The sequence below is a fragment of the Staurois parvus genome, unplaced genomic scaffold (genome assembly GCF_062004578.1).
Source record: "Staurois parvus isolate SC_StPar_1 unplaced genomic scaffold, SC_StPar_1.0 ptg000192l, whole genome shotgun sequence".
NCBI classification, from domain to species: Eukaryota; Metazoa; Chordata; class Amphibia; order Anura; family Ranidae; genus Staurois; species Staurois parvus.
In genome coordinates this window covers 5,951,489-5,971,643 of record NW_028317988.1, presented here as the reverse complement: position 1 = coordinate 5,971,643, position 20,155 = coordinate 5,951,489, and the positions used below count along the sequence as shown (strand labels likewise).

At 43.6% G+C, this 20,155-nt stretch overlaps 1 protein-coding gene across 1 annotated transcript; it reads left to right on the top strand.

Moving 5' to 3' along the window:
* The first annotated feature begins 611 nt into the window (after window positions 1–611).
* Window positions 612–14,239, top strand: MRPS10 (mitochondrial ribosomal protein S10). The gene is made up of 7 exons (XM_089677828.1): window positions 612–744; window positions 2,491–2,555; window positions 4,989–5,058; window positions 9,726–9,865; window positions 11,948–12,056; window positions 13,933–14,022; window positions 14,111–14,239. The coding sequence occupies exons 1-7, from the start codon at window positions 682–684 to the stop codon at window positions 14,168–14,170; spliced, it is 597 nt and encodes a 198-aa protein (XP_089533954.1). The 5' UTR covers window positions 612–681; the 3' UTR covers window positions 14,171–14,239.
* Window positions 14,240–20,155: the final 5,916 nt, after the last annotated feature.

Below are 20,155 nucleotides of genomic sequence, written 5' to 3'. Positions count from 1 at the left end.
CCCTGCTATCACACCCAGGCTGCTACTCCTCACTAACAATAGGATTCTAGCTCCTCCTAGTGGACTAGGAGGAGTGCTACAGACGTCTATGGGAATGTGCACGAGCTGCACTGTGGTTTGGCAGTGTTGAACCCGCTCTAAATCGATCAGAAGGGAAATGATATTTATTCGATTCTTTGCACATTCAGTTGTTTTGATTGATCACACATCGATCGGGTTATAAAGTTGAAGCATGTGTGTGATCAGTGCTACGAATAAAGTTTATCTAAACACAATTTTTATAGAGCGTGGAAGGGAAAAAACATTATTTTGTCCCCCCCAGAAGTAACCAGAAGAAAGAGGCAATATCTACAAACTAAGACAGCTGAGATTTTCCTTCTCTTCCTGTTTCAGTGACAACCATAACATATTAGATATGACTTCACTCTGCTCGGAAAAGTTACCAGGAAAAGAAGAAAGAGAGAGAACCTCCCCCAAAACTAACTAGATACACTGGCTTCATATAGCCTGACCCAAAACAAATATGGCCGCTCTAATACTCTGCCCTCAGAGTGTGAGGACGGCCATATTTGTGTTGGGTCCATGTTACGCCCTGCTCGTCCCGGATACTAGGCTGTGACAGCTCCGGGGTGAGGTCATGATGTGCGCCGGAAGTCAGCGCGGCGCTGCACAGGAGAGAAGATGAATGTGTGCCGGGGATTTGCCCTTCTGAGCCGCGGTGTCCGGGATGTGAGCCGCTGTCAGGTGACTGGAGGCGCCGGGCACAGCGGATAATGAGGAGTCTGTCTACACCGTACAGTCACCTTCCATCACATGTCCCTGTCCTGCCAGAGCCCCGGTGCTAAGTGTCCTCTCTGTGTGTGACGGAAAGGAGGTTCCACAGGCGGAGATACCTGTGCGCTGACAGCGGAGGGGGATCGGTGCGCTGACAGCGGAGGGGGATCGGTGCGCTGACAGCGGAGGGGGGTCGGTGCGCTGACAGCGGAGGGGGGTCGGAGTGCTGACAGCGGAGGGGGTCGTGGCGCTGACAGCTCCCTGTATGCTGACAGCGGAGGGGGGGTCCGTGCGCTGACAGCGGAGGGGGGGTCCGTGCGCTGACAGCGGAGGGGGGGGTCGGTGCGCTGACAGCGGAGGGGGTCGTGGCGCTGACCGCTCCCTGTATGCTGACAGCGGAGGGGGGTCGGTGCGCTGACAGCGGAGGGGGGTCGTGGCGCTGACAGCTCCCTGTGTTCTGACAGCAGAGGGGGTCAGTGTGACAGTGAAGGGGGGTTGGAGCACTGACAGCAGAGGGGGCTCGGCGTGCTGACAGCAGAGGGGGGTCCAAGCACTGACAGGGGAGGGGGCTCAGCGTGCTGACAGCTCCCTGTGTGCTGACAGCAGAGGGGGTCAGTGTGACAGTAGAGGGGGGTTCGAGCCCTTACAGTGGAGGGGGCTCGGGGCGCTGACAGCGGAAGGGGGTCCGAGTGTTGACAGCAGGGGGGGTCAGTGTGCTGACAGCGGAGGGGGGGGGGGGTCGGTGTGCTGACAGCGGAAGGGGGGTTGGTGCGCTGACAGTGGAGGGGGAGTCGGTGCGCTGACAGTGGAGGGGGAGTCGGTGTGCAGACTGCAGAGCGGGGGTCCGAGCACAGACTGCAGAGGGGGGGCCAAGCTCTGACAGTAGAGGAACGTTGGTGCACTGACAGCAGAGGAGGTCTGAGCACAGAGTGTAGAGGGAGGGGGTCCGAGCACAGACAGCAGAGGAGGTTTGAGCGCTGACAGTAGCAGGGAGGCCATGCGCAGATTGTGGAGGGGGCTGCGTGCGGACAGCGGAGGGAGCTGCGTGCAGACAGCGGCTCCCCTCCTATCTGCACACAGAGTAACCCCTTACTCCTGACTCTGGCAGGCTTCCCCCAGCCGGTGGGTGGCTGGGTGGGTGAGGGGTGGGCATAGATTAGTCAGAAAATTTGTGGCTCCTTGGTTGCTCAGGACACTACATAAAGGCGCCTCCAGACTTCCAATGGTGCTTTGTTTTGACCACAGTCTGCAGTCGCTGATTTGGGATAAGGGGGGGGGGGGGTGTACATAGGATATCACAATCTATGGGGGGCACTTCATACTGACTTTTTGCTTGTTGATATCATTTGTTAAGTCTTCCCTTTTCCTTATAACTAGTGCAGTGAATTGCTCTCTGCAATTGCACCCTTCTGTAGGGCACACACGATAGGATTTTTTCCGTTCAGCCCAGATCGCCGTACTTACACAAGCGATGATAGTGCAGCGATCTCCCCGCTGTGATCTTGTGTTTTGACAGGGGGAGTGGCTTGTCAGACGGGGCTGTGCACACGTGCTGAGAGTCAGCCTGTTCACGCAGAGCCGACCATTTTCAGCCCGCGTGTACCTAGCCTTAGAGGCTCACACTTTTTTCTTTCATTGTTTAATATTCTACATGGGATTTAGGGGAGTCATTCATTTTTATTTTTTTTTCATGCAACAATTTTTTTTTCATTGCAGGTGCTCAGAACAAGACCGTTTCCTTCTTGTGCATGCGCCATCACACAGACATATCGCCATGTTGCGTAAGTCTCACAGTATTGTCAGTGGAGGACAATTTCCGTTTGAAGGCCAGCTCTGGTCTTGCTGCATTGTGGTAAATCAAAGACGAATTCTCCTGCGCTCTAGGGCTCAGACAGGTGGCAGGAACCAGGCCTGGAGGGATCGTCCACCAATGCATAAAGGGCTGTGCGGCTCCAAAACAAGGCTGGGGAAGCCCAATCAACACTGCAGAATGAAATGAAAACAAGAAGCGCACCAACCTTGCGCATTACCTCAGTAACCAAAATTTATTAATTGTAAAAAATATACTCACAAACAGCGAATAAAATCAGGCATGTAAGTCCTCACAGGGACTTGAAGATAACATGAGTCCCATCAGGGGAGTGGGTGTTCAGTACAGCTGACGCGTTTCGAAGGGGGTCCCTTCTTTCTCAGAGCTAACTCGGGGATCTCTCTGAGGAATAAGGGACCCCCTTCGAAACGCGTCAGCTGTACTGAACACCCACTCCCCTGATGGGACTCATGTTATCTTCAAGTCCCTGTGAGGACTTACATGCCTGATTTTATTCGCTGTTTGTGAGTATATTTTTTACAATTAATAAATTTTGGTTACTGAGGTAATGCGCAAGGTTGGTGCGCTTCTCGTTTTCAGCTTGCTGCATTGTGGACTAGTATGGTACACCTGCCTATACCAAGATGCTTCTATAGGCTTCATGCACACGGCCTTACAGTGTGCACAGCCTGTGTAGTCACTCTTTCAGGATCTGAAGGCACTCAAAGAAATGGATGTGAAGATGCAGCTGTATGCATTTGTGTGCTGGGGGTTGCACAAAGCACCCACACACGCACAGGCGTATGCTTTGAATGCGCAGTATTTGTATGACTGTGTGCTTGAAGCCTTAATATTTTTTTTATTTTGCAAGTTGCTGACACAAAATCAAAATGTAAATCTACCAGTGACATCATTGTCACAGCCTGACTCAATTTTTTTCCAGGAGTGGGACAGGAAGTTCCCATCCCACTGCTGGAACCTAGCACTGCATACAGTTCATACAGCACTGAGAGCCACTGCATGTCTTGGTGAAGTAAATTGTTTGGTCCAGCTTGAGATCAGCTTTAATCACTTGTGCTCTGGAAGATTTTACTCTCTTCATGACCATGCCATTTTTTGCTATTCAGCACTGTGCTACTTTAACTGCGAATTGCGCAGTCATGCAATGCTGTACCCAAATGAAATGTATCTCTTTTTTTTTTCACACAAATAAAGCTTTCTTTTGGTTGTATTCAATGGTCATCACTGGGCTTTTTTTATTTTTACAATATAAATTAAAAAAATATATATTTTCTGCTATAAAACATATCCAATAAAAATAAAAGCAAATTTAGTCATACATTTAGGCCAAAATGTATTCTGCTACGTCTTTTTGGTTAAAAATAAAATCCAAATAAGTGTGTTTATTGATTGGTTTGCATGACATTTATGGCATCTGCAAACTATGGTATAGATCAGGGGTGGGCAAACTTTTTGACTTGAGGGCCGCAATGGGTTCATATATTGGACCCGGGGGCCGGACCAAGAGTAGATGAATGATGTGTATGTGTCATCCATAGTAAGTATAGCAATATTCCCCCATAGTAAGCATAGTAATTAATCCCCCATATAGTAATTCATCCCCCATATAGTAATTCATCCCCCATAGTAATTCATCCCCCATATAGTAATTCATCCCCCATATAGTAATTCATCCCCCATATAGTAATTCATCCCCCATAGTAATTCATCCCCCATATAGTAATTCATCCCCCATATAGTAATTCATCCCCCATATAGTAATTCATCCCTCATATAGTAATTCATCCCCCATAGTAATTCATCCCTCCTATAGTAATTCATTCCCCATATTAATTCATGCCCCATATTAATTCATCCCTCATATAGTATTTCATCCCCCACAGTACTATTCCCCCCCAAGTAGTAAGCCAAGTCCCCCGTGTCAATTCACTTACCTTTGCTCCGCGCGTTCCTCTCGCCGTGTTCCCGCGCCGTTCCGGTCTTCAGGGCGGACTGTGAGAGGAGCCTAGCTCCCCTCACGTTCGTCACGCTGCCCCGCCTACATACATCCTGACAGCCAATGTTTGCCTGCCCTGGCTGCGGGCCGGATTAAAAGGTCCGCCGGGCCGTAGTTTGCCCATTGCTGGTATAGATACTGGAATTCGGTGAGCAGTCTGACTCTTGACACTGGGGAGGGGGGGACTGACTAACTGCCACTGACATCTCTAGTGATACTAATACAGTGATCAGTGCTATTAATATACACTGTCACTTTACTAATGACACTGGCTGGGAAGGGGTTAACATCTAGGGTGATCAAGGGGTTGTCCTTAAAAATGTTTAGTGTATGTGTGTCCCTATTCTCTCTAATGTGTTTCCAGCTGACACTTCTCTTTGTGAACAGGGATACAACCACTCCTGAAAGTGTACAGCCTGCTGTCTCCCAAACAAATAACAGACATATCAAGAAGCTGGTAAGTATCTGTCATTCCCCTGTAACTGGCGTTCCTTAGGGTATGAGAAAGTGCTAATTGCAATTATAGATATATTACAAACTCCAATTGTGACTGCAGCAGTCCTATATTGTGAACTTATATACACAAACAAAATGTGAAAACCACAGACTGCGCATATCATGTGCATAAGTACAAAAAAGGTATAATTCAGTCCCAAAATAGTGAACTATGTGCAAAGTGGTGGTGTTCAACTCTTAATTTCATATCTTGATTGATAATTCATTCCAAGACATACAAGTGCTCCACTGTGCTCAAATCAGTGCCCCACATGGACTGACACTCACCATCATCCAATGACCATCTATCTCTAGAATGGTCATTCACGCTTGCAGGATTATCCCAGTAAACCGAGTGTTGCAGCTTGTGACCAGCTATTCTTGGAATGGTCCGTACCAGAAAATGAACTCCAGAAAGCCCACTGTCTCCTCACCTCCACAGACAGGGCATGCAATGTGTTACCATAACAACAGAAGGGACATCCCATAGTGTAAAACCGCTTAATACCTTTATTTTAGGGAACTATGTAAAAGAATACACTCAGAAGAGAAGTGCCTAAGCCTGGCACCTGGTGTACTCAGCCTTGTTGCTATTGCAATGAAAGTAAATGAAAGTCGCTGTAGTGATCGCTCCTCTGAGCGGCGTGCGTTCCACAAGGCGGATGTGACGTCGGCAGAAGTTGTGTCATCAAACTTCAACGCGTTTCAATCATAGATCATCTTGAGGAAGGCACTTCCTGAAGATGATCTATGATTGAAACGTGTCCAGGTTAGATGACGCAACTGCCGCCGACGTCACATCTGCCCTGTGGAATGCATGCCGCTCAGAGGAGCATTTCGATCATAGATCATCTTCAGGAAGTGCCTTCAAGATGATCTATGATCAAAATGCATCAAGGTTTGATGACGCAACTTCCACCGACGTCACATTCGCCCTGTGGAACGCATGCCGCTCAGAGGAGTGTTTCGATCATAGATCATCTTCAGGAAGTGCCTTCCTCAACATGAGTTTTCTTCTGTTCAAAAAAAATGGATGTTAATGGATGCGGACATTAACAGATGCAAACAGATGATCATCCGATTACATCCGCTAGGCCATAGAAATGAATGGGCATCCATTTTTCATCCATAAACGGACAGATGAAAAAACGGACATACGGAACACCCGGGTGAAAGGGGCCTTAGCAAGGTTTGGTTTAAAGTGTCACTAAACACTGTGTTAAAATATCCCCCTAACACAGCATTCACTGCTACCAGGGGCAGACTGACCATTTGGAAACTCGGGCACTGCCCAAGGGCCCGGGGTCAGTAGGGGGCCCCATGAGATGCCCCTGGTACCTTTTTCATAGGCTTTTTTGAGTTTGGGCAAGGACACGGGCCCTATGATCCCCTATTGCCCAGGGGCCCCATGAGTTGTCAGTCCGCCCCTGACTGCTACCCAGGAAAAATTTTTGATAAAATGTTAGAATTACTTCCTCATATATTATTTCCCGAAATGTTGTCCCTCTGCATGTCCCCAAGAGAGCCTCTTGTCCTCTGTGTGTGAGCACTGCACATCCATTGCAGTCACATCCACCGCTCTGCTAAAGCTAAATATGCCTGCCATCCTTGCATTTTTCAGTTGTCATGTCCAAGCTATCATGACTCTTGGTTGATGTGTTCTCTAACCCCAGGGTCTCCTGATCACACAATGCTGGGGTGGTGGTAGGATGTCCCAAAACTGGACAGAGATGTAATGAAGGAGAGAAGGAGCTGCAGGCACCCTTGTATTATTGAACAGCGCTGTCCACATGCTTACACAAGTGACAATACCAGCTTCAGAGTGACAACTGACGTGTTCCTCCCAGCTCCTCTGCCCATTACTGCATCTATAGATGGCAAACCTGATTCTTAGCACCTTGATGCTCAGTCAGGCACCACAACTCCCAGGCACCCTGCTACACAGGACTGATGGAGGTAGTAATATGCAAGGAGCAAGGAGGAATGTGTGTAGGAGTGGCTGCCTGCCAGACCCAGAGATGGGCTTTGCTATCTTTGTGCTCCTTGCTGCTCAGGTTGCCAGCGGAGAAGCACTCCATTTGGATCCAGCTGGCAAATCTTTGAGTGTAGTGCAGTGCTAGCTCTTCTCACTACAGTAGCCTGTGTGAGTGATGATTTAAAGCAATGAATGGATTACTGTGATCACACTGAGATGGGTGGTTACATCACCATGTACAGTGGGGCTGTGTAGAGCAAGCTTTACCACCCTCCTAAAGAAGGTTGGAACAGAGATTTCATAAGCATTTTTCTGCTTGTAATGTCAGGAACGAGGGGACACAGATGGATCCAAATGTATGTATTAAATGTGTATTTTTTCTTTTGTTGGGTTTAGCGTCACTTTAACCCGTGGGTTCATTTAAAAGACAGTATTTAAGGTTGAACTCCAGTAAAATATTTTTGGGGGGATTCAGCACCAAATAATTTACCTCTAATCCTAGATTGTAAGCTCGAAAGAGCAGGGCCCTCAATCCCCTCATGTTTTGCATTGTATTGGTATTGTTCTGTCACATGTTCTGTCCCCCTTTGTAATGTACAGCACTGAGCGAACTATTGGCGCTTTATAAATACTGTATAATAATAATAATGAAGAGTATCCTGTGTTCCACTGGCTGCTGTTTAATTTAAAAGTCCTTTCAGTGAAGACAGGTAGTACACACAGCAGTTACCTTCCAGTGCTAGGAATTTATGAAGACAGTAAAGAGAGGGCAGTCTTTGCGTCTGGAGGAAAAGAAATGTAATCTCCAAACACGGAAAGGTTTCTTCACAGTGAGAGCTGTGAAAATGTGGAATAGACTCCCTCAAGAGTTGGTTTTGGTCAGCTCAGTGGATTGCTTTAAAAAAGTCCTGGATTCTTTCTTGGATACACAGAATATAACTGGATATAACATTTATAGGTAAAGTTGATCCAGGAAATATCCAATTGCCTCTCGGGGGATCAGGAATTTTTTCCCCTGCAGGAGCAAATTGGATCATGCTTTGCTGGGTTTTCTTGCTTTCCTCTGGATCAACTGTGGGTGTGGGATTATAACTTTTTTTTTTTTTTTTTATGGTTGAACTGGAAGGACTTTTGTCTTTTTTCAGCCAGACTAACTATGTAACTATTAAGCTTCTAATAAAGCTTACCAGTACGTACAAGGAATATCTCCTAAACATACACCGTTTAGGAGAGATCCGCTGTTTCTGGAGCCATGCGCTCTGAAGGGATGGCACTTATGCCATCCCTTCAGAGCTCTGTGCCACCGCCGTGACCCCTGTGTGCATGTACAAGAGTGACATCATCTTGGTTCGGCCATTCAAATGGCTGGAGCCTATGAACCCAGAAGGAAGATCAGGTGAAGATGGAAGCCATGACAGTACACTGCTGGAGGGCTTCATGTTAAAGTGGTTCTAAAGCCTGAAGGTTTTCATCTTTTTATGCAATGTATATATGAAGGTACCAAACCTTCAGTGTGCAGCCCCCCCTTTATCCACTTGCAAACCAGTCACGTACCTGGTATGTCACCGATGGTCAAATTATTCCACTCACTTTTTATTTTAATCTGGAATAAAAATGCTTTCCTAAAGTGCATCTATACCCTCCTATCCTTTTCAGCCAAGGAAGCTGCCACCTTAGCTTTTGTTTGATCTGCAGCTGCTATACTTCTGCACATTCAATCAGTTATGACACCAGCCATAGAGAGCACAAGCAATTGTGAGTTAGCATTCCCGGAATGCATCTGCTTTTTGAAACCATTAAATCTATAGGTTTAGTTGTGCTTTAAATTTCCGTTCCCAGAAGCCCTGGTCTTCCTCTGGTATCAAAAGCAACACTGAGCCATATGGTGAGAACTGACTGCAGGAAAGGGGGGGTTGTTGGGTGTGCTTCCTGAACATGTGCTGTGACTAGTCAAATACAAAAATGCAAAGCGGGTTTGAATTTGGTTTATGCCTGTAAAGCCCAAAGGTCCAATATTTAACTTAAAAACAGAGCTCCACCCAAAAGGAGAAGTTCTGCTTTAAGTACTGGTCCCCCTCTCTCTGTTAAAATACCTGCTCCCACTTCCGCTGCAATTGGAAGTTGCCCAACCCTCCCCCCCAGTCTTCTGGGACTCGTGACAGGCCCCAGAGGACTACGGGACCATTTACAAGGCACAGCGCTACTTGCACATGCGCAGTGGTCACCCAGCTATGAAGACACAAGCTATCACAGTCAGATGCCCACACTTAAGATGCCGGCACCGGGGAGCGAGGACTGCCAGTGAAACATGAAACTGGCTGTGGTGAGTACACTGCTGGATCGTGGGATGGGTGAGTGGCTGTTTTTTAAACGTCAGCAGCTACAGTTTTTGTAGCTGCTGACTTTTTTTTTTTTTTCATTAGTTTTTGTTTGACTGGAGCTCCTCTTTAATTAGAATGTACTTTTAGGATTATTGGGAAGTGCTGTTTGTGCCATTCTCAGTGTGTAGAGTTCTGACATTACACTGGGGTTATATATACTCTGTGCCAATGCACACAACACTGCAGAGTTCTCCTTTACCTCATACTGCATGCAAATGAAGACAACTGGACACCATAAACTTGTTTCAGAATCGTTTATTTTTCTATGTACAGATAAGCACCACTGATGAACCAGATGTCCTGTATAAGAAGATAGAAGTGTTAGCAAAAGGCCATGACAAAACTGTTCTGGACAGCTATGAGCACTTTACAGTCCTGGCAGCTAAAGAGCTTGGCATCTGTGTGGAGGGGGTGTAAGTATTGGGAGAAATAGAGCCTTCTGCTATACAGCCTGTGCACGTTAAGTACTTTACTGTATACTTCAGTACCCTTTTGAAATGATTAGCTGAACATTTAGTAAAAAATAAAAATGTGTTACTGGCCTTCAGCTAATGTTTTTTGTGCTCATCAGCGTCTGACTGCAAGGTATGTTGTTCCTCCTTTTCAGTTAAAAAACTAATTGAGTGGAACCTTCTGCTGTCACTAACTACAGAAAAGGTTTGACTACTTGTACTAAAATGTATCTGCTCTTACTTGATCTAAAGTGAATACTGAAGTTCATGCTGTTCAGATGACAGATTAAATGCAGGCCCGTAATGGCACCGACACATACTGTTCTGTACCTCATAAGCCTTCAAACCTGGCGTGCTTAATCTACCCCCCCTCCCCCCCCCCCTTCAAAGAAACAGCTCGAATACTGAGGTGTGTACTTAATTTTAAAATAAAAAGTCCTGCCTAAGAGCAAGACACCAAAGATGCTGGTTACCTCTTGGCTGGACAGAAAAGCTTTATTGTGTAGTTCACTGACTTAGGATGGCGATACACAGTCAAAATTTCAGCCGGTTCCTTAGCAGCTGGTCAAAATTCGCTCACTGGGTGGCAGTCAGCAGCCCTCCTGTCTGACATGCCTCAGGGCTGGGTGGAAAATTGTCATTTGAAAACCAGCTGCTTCCAGTAAGATGCAGCCGCCGTTCAGGTGTTTTGACATCTGTCCAGGCTGGCTGTCAAAATACATTAGACAGAGAGGAAAATTCGGCCATCCATGCTGTATAGTAAGTTTTTTTCATTCAGCCAGCACACTGAGCAAAAAAAACTGAGTGTATAGCCAGCCTTAGTTTCAATTTGTTACTATGGGCATACTTCAGGGCTAAGCTCCACCACCACCTTTCATACATCTGTCCAGTGAGTGTACCCTTACTAAGAGCTCATTTATATATGTGCGGCGTGGTAACACGCATTATGTTGCACCACCAAATATGCTTAAAATCGCACTTGACCCTTTTTTGTTTTTTTCCTAAAGCAGCGCACTTTGCTTTGCTGCATGCTACATTTCAGATGTGACGATTTGAGTGCATTTTTTTATTGAGTGGAACTGCAAGGCATGTTACTGCAACACAACAGTATGAATATGGCCTTATAGTTTCCAATCCCTACCCCTCCCTCAGCCTGGAGTTACAGGTTTACTTTTGGGGGGGAGGACTACTAAATTGTTTCCCTGCCGCTCCTCACGTCTCAGGAGGCTGCAGGACCATTCAGACTGCCGCTCAAGCATGTGCATGTGGGGAGCTGGCCACTGCCAGGCTCCAATATCCAAGATGGCAAAACCAGGACACAAGATGGCATTAACCTGCAGGAGACGGGCAGGTTTTTGTCAGACTTTACTACCACCTTAATAGTCCTCTATCAGTCAGTAACCTGAAACCTGATAGGGTTCCCAAAAGCAAAAACCAGTCACTAGTAACTAAGTAAAAATAAATTAGGCAAGCATCTTTTGGTGTCAGCACTTAGGCAAGCCTAGATTTGCATGCCAGAACTCCCTAGAGTAGCATAATGCACATATTTGGGTGATAACTAAATGTGTGCAAGTCTTTTTAACAGCTTTGCCTTATGTGTGTTAACTGTAATTTAGGAGCCCAAATGATGTCCCAAAATAAATATCAATGGTCCCCAAATAGATAATATTCATTCATAAAGGTCCCAAACCAATGGCCGATAGCTTAGGTGCCTGATCAACACCTGAGGACTTAAGAAAAAAAACAAATGTAGAACACCTCTGATCTAAACTGATGTTAGTAAAACGCCTTTCTTTTGAACCTGCCTGTTGTCTGAACTCTTGTGACTCTACTTTACCTAGTATTCTTCATTTTTTTATAGTTTTCTTCTGGATGTTTAGAAATATGTGAGTTTTAATGTATGTGATTTTCAAATAATTCTTTAGAAATGTTTCGAGCAATGTTGATGCGCCAATAACAGCAATTGCAGCCAATTACATGTCAGTCAGCCGTTATAAGGGTTGCATTCTTCTGTTTATCCAGATGTGTAATTGTGTTTTTTAGGCATGAACCGCAAAAGAAAAAAGAGAAATTCACTGTTTTAAAATCCGTACACATTTTCAAAAAACATAGAGTCCAGTATGAAATGAGGACACACTACAGGTGCTTAGAGGTGAGGAACTGATACAGTGTCATAGGAGGACTTTCTTTTCCAAGCAGCCTGTGCATTCCCGTGTTTTCTAAGTTACCTATAGTTTGTCCAGTCAACCTAGGGAAACTAAATTTGTTTTAGGTCAGGTTTTAATCTCTTTGAATATTTTTTAACTCAATATATACGTAATTCTTTGTTAAAAAATTGTAATAGGGGATTACTAGAGTAGTCTGAGTTAGTTAAAGCAGCAGAGCAGCTTGCTTTGTAGCACCATGTGTCTGATGGAGACCCAATCATCTGCTAAATTATGTCACAATCTCATTTGAGGCTTATTTTAGCAAAGGTGAAAACTAAAACGTCATAATTGAAAAGATCCTTCTGCTGGCTGGATAGAAGTCTACATTTAATAGTTTGCTATATTTTAAATTTACCTGTCTGAAAAATAAAACATAAGAAATTGTGAATTTTGACTATTGACAGAGAGAAACTTTATAGCCTTAGGCAACATTCGCACGGATGTAAATTACGACAGGCATCTGCCGATTCCTGCCACCTGTGAGCGGCTAGCTGGGGCCACTGTGTCCTGTACACTGCAATGACAGGTCTGTGGTGGCCGCAGCTATCTACTATCAATCACCGCAGGTAATCGCTTGCTATGCAGATAGCTGCGGTTGCTGGAGACCTGTCATTGAAGTGTACAAGGCTCAGCGGCCGCAGCTAGTTATTTACAGGTAGCAAGAATCAGTCCGTCATCCATTAATGGATCTGAGACATGCAACTCCTTGTTAAGATATTCGATTTTTACACACTAGTGCTGAGGTGTGATATTAGCTAAACTTTGAAGAAACCACATCTTCATTTTTTTTAAGTCACAATAATTTGCCATCTGTCATTCCCTATTGTACTGTCCACCCTGTGTGGCCCCAGAAACCTCTTTCTGGGCCCCAGCAGATGACTGCACAGCATAATCCCATGCATCTTCACAGGAAAACTTCTGCAGCTGCTTTAGGTTCCATATACACTAGCAGTTTTAAGCTCCTAGAAGCTAAGTGTTATCCTATGTGTCCATGCACATTATTTTAAGCTAGTAACATTTTTCAAGCTTCAGTATTTAGGAACAGAAAAGAAGAAAATGTTTTTGGTTTTTCCAGCAGAAAGCGCTGAACGCTCCTAAAAGTTTTTTTTTTTCTTCATGTATTGAAAAAATGCTCCTAACTGCTGCTAGAATCCAGCACAAAAACACTTATCAGAGGTTTTCATCTATTTTTTTTTTTTTATTATTATAAAACACAATAATGTGCATGGAGCCCTAATTTTTTTTTTTAATGTGACTATCATCATGTCAACCGACATGCTAAACTTTGCCTTGAGGACGCTGTCAAGTGGCAGTGGAAGGGTTATTGCGTCACAGAAGGGAGCAAGGGAATTGACCAGTCCTGAAGTGATTGATTTCTGTAGGTTTGAACCCAACGTCTGCCCAACAATTTACAGTACTAAGAAAGAATGACTTGTAAATACATATCTGTAAAATTGCATGCAGTGAATACATTTTTTTCTTTAGTAGGGTCAGGGTCTGTTTTGAAAAGATTCCAGTATTGTTATGTAGTATGACCTCTGCCAGTAGCCTGGCTGTCATGTAGACTCTTTGCTTCCATATATTTTTGATCACTGCCCTAGAACCAGCATGGGCATTAACTTAGAACTATTGAAAACAGTAGATTATTTCAACAGCCAGTAAACTAGCATTTTTGGGGAATTTTCAACAGTGACATATTTCAACACGGGTTTACTTTAAACTTTATGGTGCTCTTGGCATGTATATTACACAGTTTTATTGAAGGAAATGTGCCATGAAAATGTAACTGCTGTAATATGGGTTTCTCTTCCATTATTTCAGCTAAAACACCTGACTGGGAGCACCGCCAATGTTTACCTAGAATATATACAACGTAATGTCCCAGAAGGAGTTGCTTTAGAAATCACAAAAGTGAGTATTGATGTTTTGAATGAACAAAATTAGAATTAGTCAGAATTAGTAGAAATGTACTAAACATACGTATTGTTTTCACCCACAGACCAGGATCCAGAAGGTACCAGATCATCTGAAAAGTCCAGTATGGGATACGGTGAACTGATGATGAGAGAGCAATTTTGCATTTGTGACGCTTTATTTAAACTGTAATAAAAAAAAAATGTTTTTCCCATTTTTTGCAAGTTTGATTTTATTTGTAAAGGGAGGCCATTGTTCTACTTTAAAGCCCAGCTCTAATGCTTACACACTCCACTGGCTGCTCTTCTGCATGCAACATTAGGGGTAGCTTTACTAAAAGAATTGAGAAGAGACATTAAAAAGAGGGTGCTCACTTCCATGACTGAACGCAGCATCACTGTATTTACAACCAGTATTCAGGCCATTAGTGTAAATAAGGCTTCAAAGTGCTTGCATGATTTCCAAAAATCTGCTGCAATTCTGTCCACTCCTGAAAGCGTACGTGTTATTACCACCATCTACTCAAGTATAATAATCTTTAATTTAGTATTGTGACTAATTTCCAAATTTGGCCTCAGATAAAAGTAACTTCTATATTAAATCCTAAAGAACTGAAAGCTTACCCATTGAATGATTTGATTTAGCTTGGTATTAGTCCCATCAACTGCCCATCCAGACACTCCCAACTTCCACACAACAGTGTCTTATATTAAATCCCTGAAGTGATGGACCTTCAGGATGTTAAGCTTGGTTCACACTATGCAGGCTGGTTGCAGGTATTCACATCTTGCTTTTATGAGACACACATGGTTGCCATTCATTCGGAATGGCACCCCCCGCATCTCAGCCCGCAGTGTGATTGTGGGTGTCGCAGGTAAACTGCATTATCAAGAAGACTATAAATCAAGAAAGGCAGCACTCCTATTTACTATACTTTTACAGTGCTAAAATAAATCCTTAACCAATCATATATTAAAATTAATATAAACATAAATCAAAACAATATTCAAAAATAAATTGTCCCTAGAAAAAAAGTGTCCTTATATGACTTATTCAATAAACTCAAATTGTGAACAAAACATATATGAAATGTCCAACACCAATAATATATGTAAAAAGTGCTTTTGTCTTCAATGTTCAACCTTCATGTGAAAAAACACAAATCACCGAGCACAAATCCATGACCAGATAGATTGAATAAACTCACCAGAGCAATATGCTGGTCAGATTATAAACCAGCACAAGCACTTCTGCTCTGGGAGCAACGATCTGCAGATGGATACCAGCGTATATGGGATCATTCAAAAGGGCAGACACTTCTCAATCTTGGAATGAACTCAGAAAGCAAGAGAGGAAGGACTCGTAACGTAACAATGTAGCAAAAAGTTTATTCATAAAAACATGACATTCCACTCACATTTACTGGTGTCCGAGCCGACACCAGCATAAACAGCGTACACAGCCAAATAAAACAGCCTGCTCTGGCCTACACAGACGCCGGCAGCTCGCTGAACGTAGTGACGTCACCTCCAGAAGCCCCGCTCTACGCATTTCGTCACCTGATGTCCTCACAGAGCGGATGCTTTCTGAGTTCATTCCAAGATTTAAAAGAAGTGTGTGCCTTTTTGAATTATCCAATAGACACTGGTATCCATCTGCAGATCGTTGCTCCCAGAGCAGAAGCACTTGTGCTGGTTTATAATCTGATCAGTATATTGCTCTGGTGAGTGGATTTGTGCACGGTGATTTGTATTTTTTCACATGAAGGTTGACCATTGAAGACAAAAGCACTTTTTATATATATTATTGGTGTTGGACATTTTATATATATTTTTTCACAATTTGAGTTTATTGAATAAGTCATATAAGGACACTTTTTTCTGGGGACAATTTATTTTTGAATTTTTTTAATTTATTTTGTTCATATTAATTTTAACATATGATTGGTTAAGAATTTATTTTAGCATTATGAAAGTATAGTAAGAAGGAGCGCTGCCATTCTTTGATTTATATGTACACCTTGTTAAGGGTTGGGTGAGCTGCTCTTTCAAATTTTGCACATTGGTTGGTTGATATTTAGTGGCGCTGTCCATATTCTAATTATTTATCAAGAAAACTATGCAGCTTCCCCTTGCCTGCATTTTTAAAAAGGTGTGTGCAGAAATGTGGGCACAGCAGGCCAGTCAAATGAATGGACTGCCATGCCCAAGAAAATGCAGCTCGCATAGCCTACAATAGTATAAAATGAGCCTGAAAACTACACTGACAAGTTTTGATCACACAAAAGTCATAAGAAATCTTCTGCTTTAGAACATTGATTTACTAAAGGGGCAGATATTGTTTACTTAGTAAGTTGAAATACTCCCTAAACTTAGTAAATCGTGCAGTTATGTTCATTTCAAACATCCAAATCCCTGACAAAAGAAAACATTTAAATCTTCTTTGCACATGATTGGGTGTTGAAAGCAGAAACAGCTTTGCCTTATTCACAAAGTGAATAGGTGCTGCCCTTTAACCCAATTATTAGTAGTAGAAAGAGCTTCAGGGGTGATTTGGGTAGTAGTAAATCAGTGCTCCAAATGATTTACTATCTGTGGACTGAGTAAAAATGATTAAAGTGGTTGTAAACCCTTACTCCCAGTGCGGTGACTGGCCTCAGGTGATACACAGAGATGAAACAAATCCTCCTATAGGATGTACCTGTTTTATCTGCAGTCTCCTCTTCTCTACATCCCTTCAAAGTCCAGAATTTATAAAGTTGGTCTGAGATGTCAGAAATAAAGGGGCAGAGAACTGGGCAGAGCTTAGTAAGGCAAGTTCTGACAGCTGATTGGAAGGAAAAGACACACACCCCCTTCACACAAGAACAGAGCTGAGGCTGTCAATCAACAAGAACTCCCTCCCATCACCATTTTTCTCTTGGTGTCAAGAAAATATGTCAGAAGTGATTCATGGCGATAGAGAAGCAAAGCAGCAGCCGGAAAATATACTTGGTGCTCTTAATTGAGACAAGTACATACTATAGAGGGATATGCTTTGTTCATATTTAATTCCAGAGGTTTACAACCACTTTAATTGTGCAAAGTCACTTACAAGTGCAGTTAAAAATGTACAAATAGGACCTGCAGAACAAACAAGAGCTTTCATTCAGTCCCCGGAGACAATGCACCCTTTTGGTGTTGCAAAATAACCCCTCTTCATCAAGGCCTGTTACTATTGATGAAGGGGTCCCTATATAGCAGATTGTCTCCTGTGCCACATAAAAAGCACTCCCTTTAGCTACTTGTGCTAGTGACAGTCATACATTTTTGGAAGCATGCATGCCACAACCTGTTACCTTAGGACCCATTTGGTCTCAGCCTTTACACTGGAAGGAATCCACAAACTATCCCTGATTTTAGGTGCAGTAAAATCTTTTGAAGTCTACAGCAGCATCCCTAGGGTTGGTGTCTTCCCTCCGACGATCCCCACAGGGGTTAACAGATCTCTCTAAGAAAAGGAAAGTTTTAAAGCGAGCCGATGATCCCCGCAAGATGGATCGGATCTGCAGATTGGGGAGCATAATGGATAGTCCGATCCATTATGCTCAATCCGCAGATCCAATCCATCGTGGGGGATCGTTGGCTTGCTTTAAAACTTTCCTTTTCGTGGAGAGGGTCCGGAGTCACCCGGTGCAGAGCCCACCCCCTGCACCTGCCTAAAGATGCCACTAGTCTACAGTCCTCTCCGCTGAAGAGATTGATCAAAAGCTGTGGAAGATTTTGTTTTGTTTTTTTAGTTGCATGATCAAATCTCTGCTCTAGCCTTAAAGCAAATGTCCCTAATGAAACTGAATAAAAGCTCTCCCTACAAGTAGATAGTAAAGACTTCTCCCACTGTCTCCTCCACTCTCTTAAAGAGGAACTCCAGGCTCCTCTGACTGTACAGAAGTGGAGGACTCTGGTTAATGCTGCCCTTCCACTCTATAAGCTGATTATTTGTATTATGTAGTATTTGAGACAGCTGGGTCTGTAATAGACAAGGCATTGGCCACCTTAAATGCATTTCCTTGATTGCGCTCACCTCCATACCGTTTGTGAAGCTTAACTATGTATAGGTCATTACCTCTTCCCTACCCTGCAGGCCGGAATGCCTCTTGGTTATGGGCTGATGATCTTTGGGCTCTCATCTCTGCAGGATGTGGCAGAGCTTGAGGCTAGAGAGACATAAGTCCATTGGATTTTAGCAACACTTTTGCTCTTTTTATTTCTGATTTTGTTACACAATGATCCTTGTAACGCCTTGACTGGATTATGTATACTTGCTCTTCTGTAAGTACTGCTCCTTTGGAGTTGATGTACCACTCCTGTTTTTTAAACTTAATAAAGTTTACTTTTAAAATCAAAAGAGGACCTCCGGGGAAAGTAAATATGGTCTAAATACAGGAGTCACATATTCGTAATTGAAGCCTGCTGTGGGTTTGTGTTTTTATTCCAGATTTGTGCAACAAGACCGAGTTGAAATTTTACTTCTGTGATAAAGACCAGTTACTGCTGCTCTCGCCCCTTGTGCAGGGTGACTGGTCTTGTCTCCGCCCCCTCCTCTAGTTTTCTGGAGGCAGGCTGTAGTGGGTGGAGCCTGCTAAATTTCTCCCACAACTCTACACACTGCATAGGCTATGTATAACAGAGGGATGGTTCCACCACTACTTTCACAGTAACTGTTCACAAAGGCATTTGGTGTACACAAAGTGGATTTATTTGCTTTGCAGCTATTGAGGAATATATTTAACCTCCCTGGTGGTATGATTATTTCAGATTTTTGGTGCTGAAAGCGGTACCATTTTTTTGCATGGAAATATGTAGTTTTTTTTATTGTAGGCCTGTAATTTAGGAATAACTCACTGAAATCTGTACGAACAAGAGTCTAGTAAACATTCCGGATATGATAAAACTTGAAACACGAAATCATAAATTATAATTTAATAAATACTCATAAAAAATAATATAATAATAAATTTAATTCAATAATATAATCAAACCAAAAACACTGAAATTTGAAATATAGCGCCAAGTTCGCACATCGCTGAGCAAAGTCGCAGAATCGTTTTCAGTGTCTGATGACGAATTTCCCCACGAATCATTATCACTCAATTCTGCAAGTGGTTCTGATTTACTATCGCTGTTCTCTAGCCAGTCTAAAACCGATTTTGACATAAAAGGGACGCTTTTTGGACGCCATGGACTTTTCTTAGTTTCCAGGCCGAAAGAACAGTCAGGGCACAGGACAAAGCAGTAGGGACTAATGTATGTGAAATGCTTTGAAACAGCAATGTTTTACTATGTAATAATCATTTATAAAAAAGTCATTTTTTAAAATTTTCAAATTTGCCGCTGGTTCCGGCGCCCGTACGTCCCTACTTCACAGGGACTGGAACAGATGCCGGCATCGGCCAGAGGAGATGGCCGGGGACACATCGCGGGAGCGAAGGACAAGGTAAGCGCTGCAGGGAATCCCTGTGCAACGCTGCATGGTAAGCCCGAGTGTAGCTCAGGGTTACCGCTTGTGGTACTGAAACTCTACCCCGAGCTACACTCGGGAATACCGCCAGGGAGGTTAAAATTTCTGTGACCAAACTTCAGCTCTAAAGACAGACCTTCATGTGGCTAGATTTACTAAAGCTGGATCACTCAGAATCTTGTGCAGCTGTGCATGGGAGCCAATCAGCTTCTAACCTCAGCTTGTTCAATTAAGCCTTAGCAATAACACCTGGAAGCGGATTGGTTTCTATGCAGAAGTGCACCTGATTTTACACTCTCCAGCTTTAGTAAATAAACCCCATGATGTCTATTAGGAAACCAACACTATTTGAAATATCAATCTTGTGGCCTCCTGGTGAGCTCAACAGTTCCTACATCACTACAGGACACAGTAGTGATGTAGGGTGTGGCAAGATGAAGCACCAAGCTCAGTAGGGGGCCAGGCAATTGACAGTCCAAAAAGTGCTGGTTTCTAAATAAAAGACTTCAGGTGACAATTTATCTTTAACAGAACCGTGGCCAAGGGAAGTCATTTCTATCTTCTGTGGAGGGAGATTGTTTATAAAGTAACAGTTACATTAACTACAAGGGTCAGTGTTTAGCACTCCTAC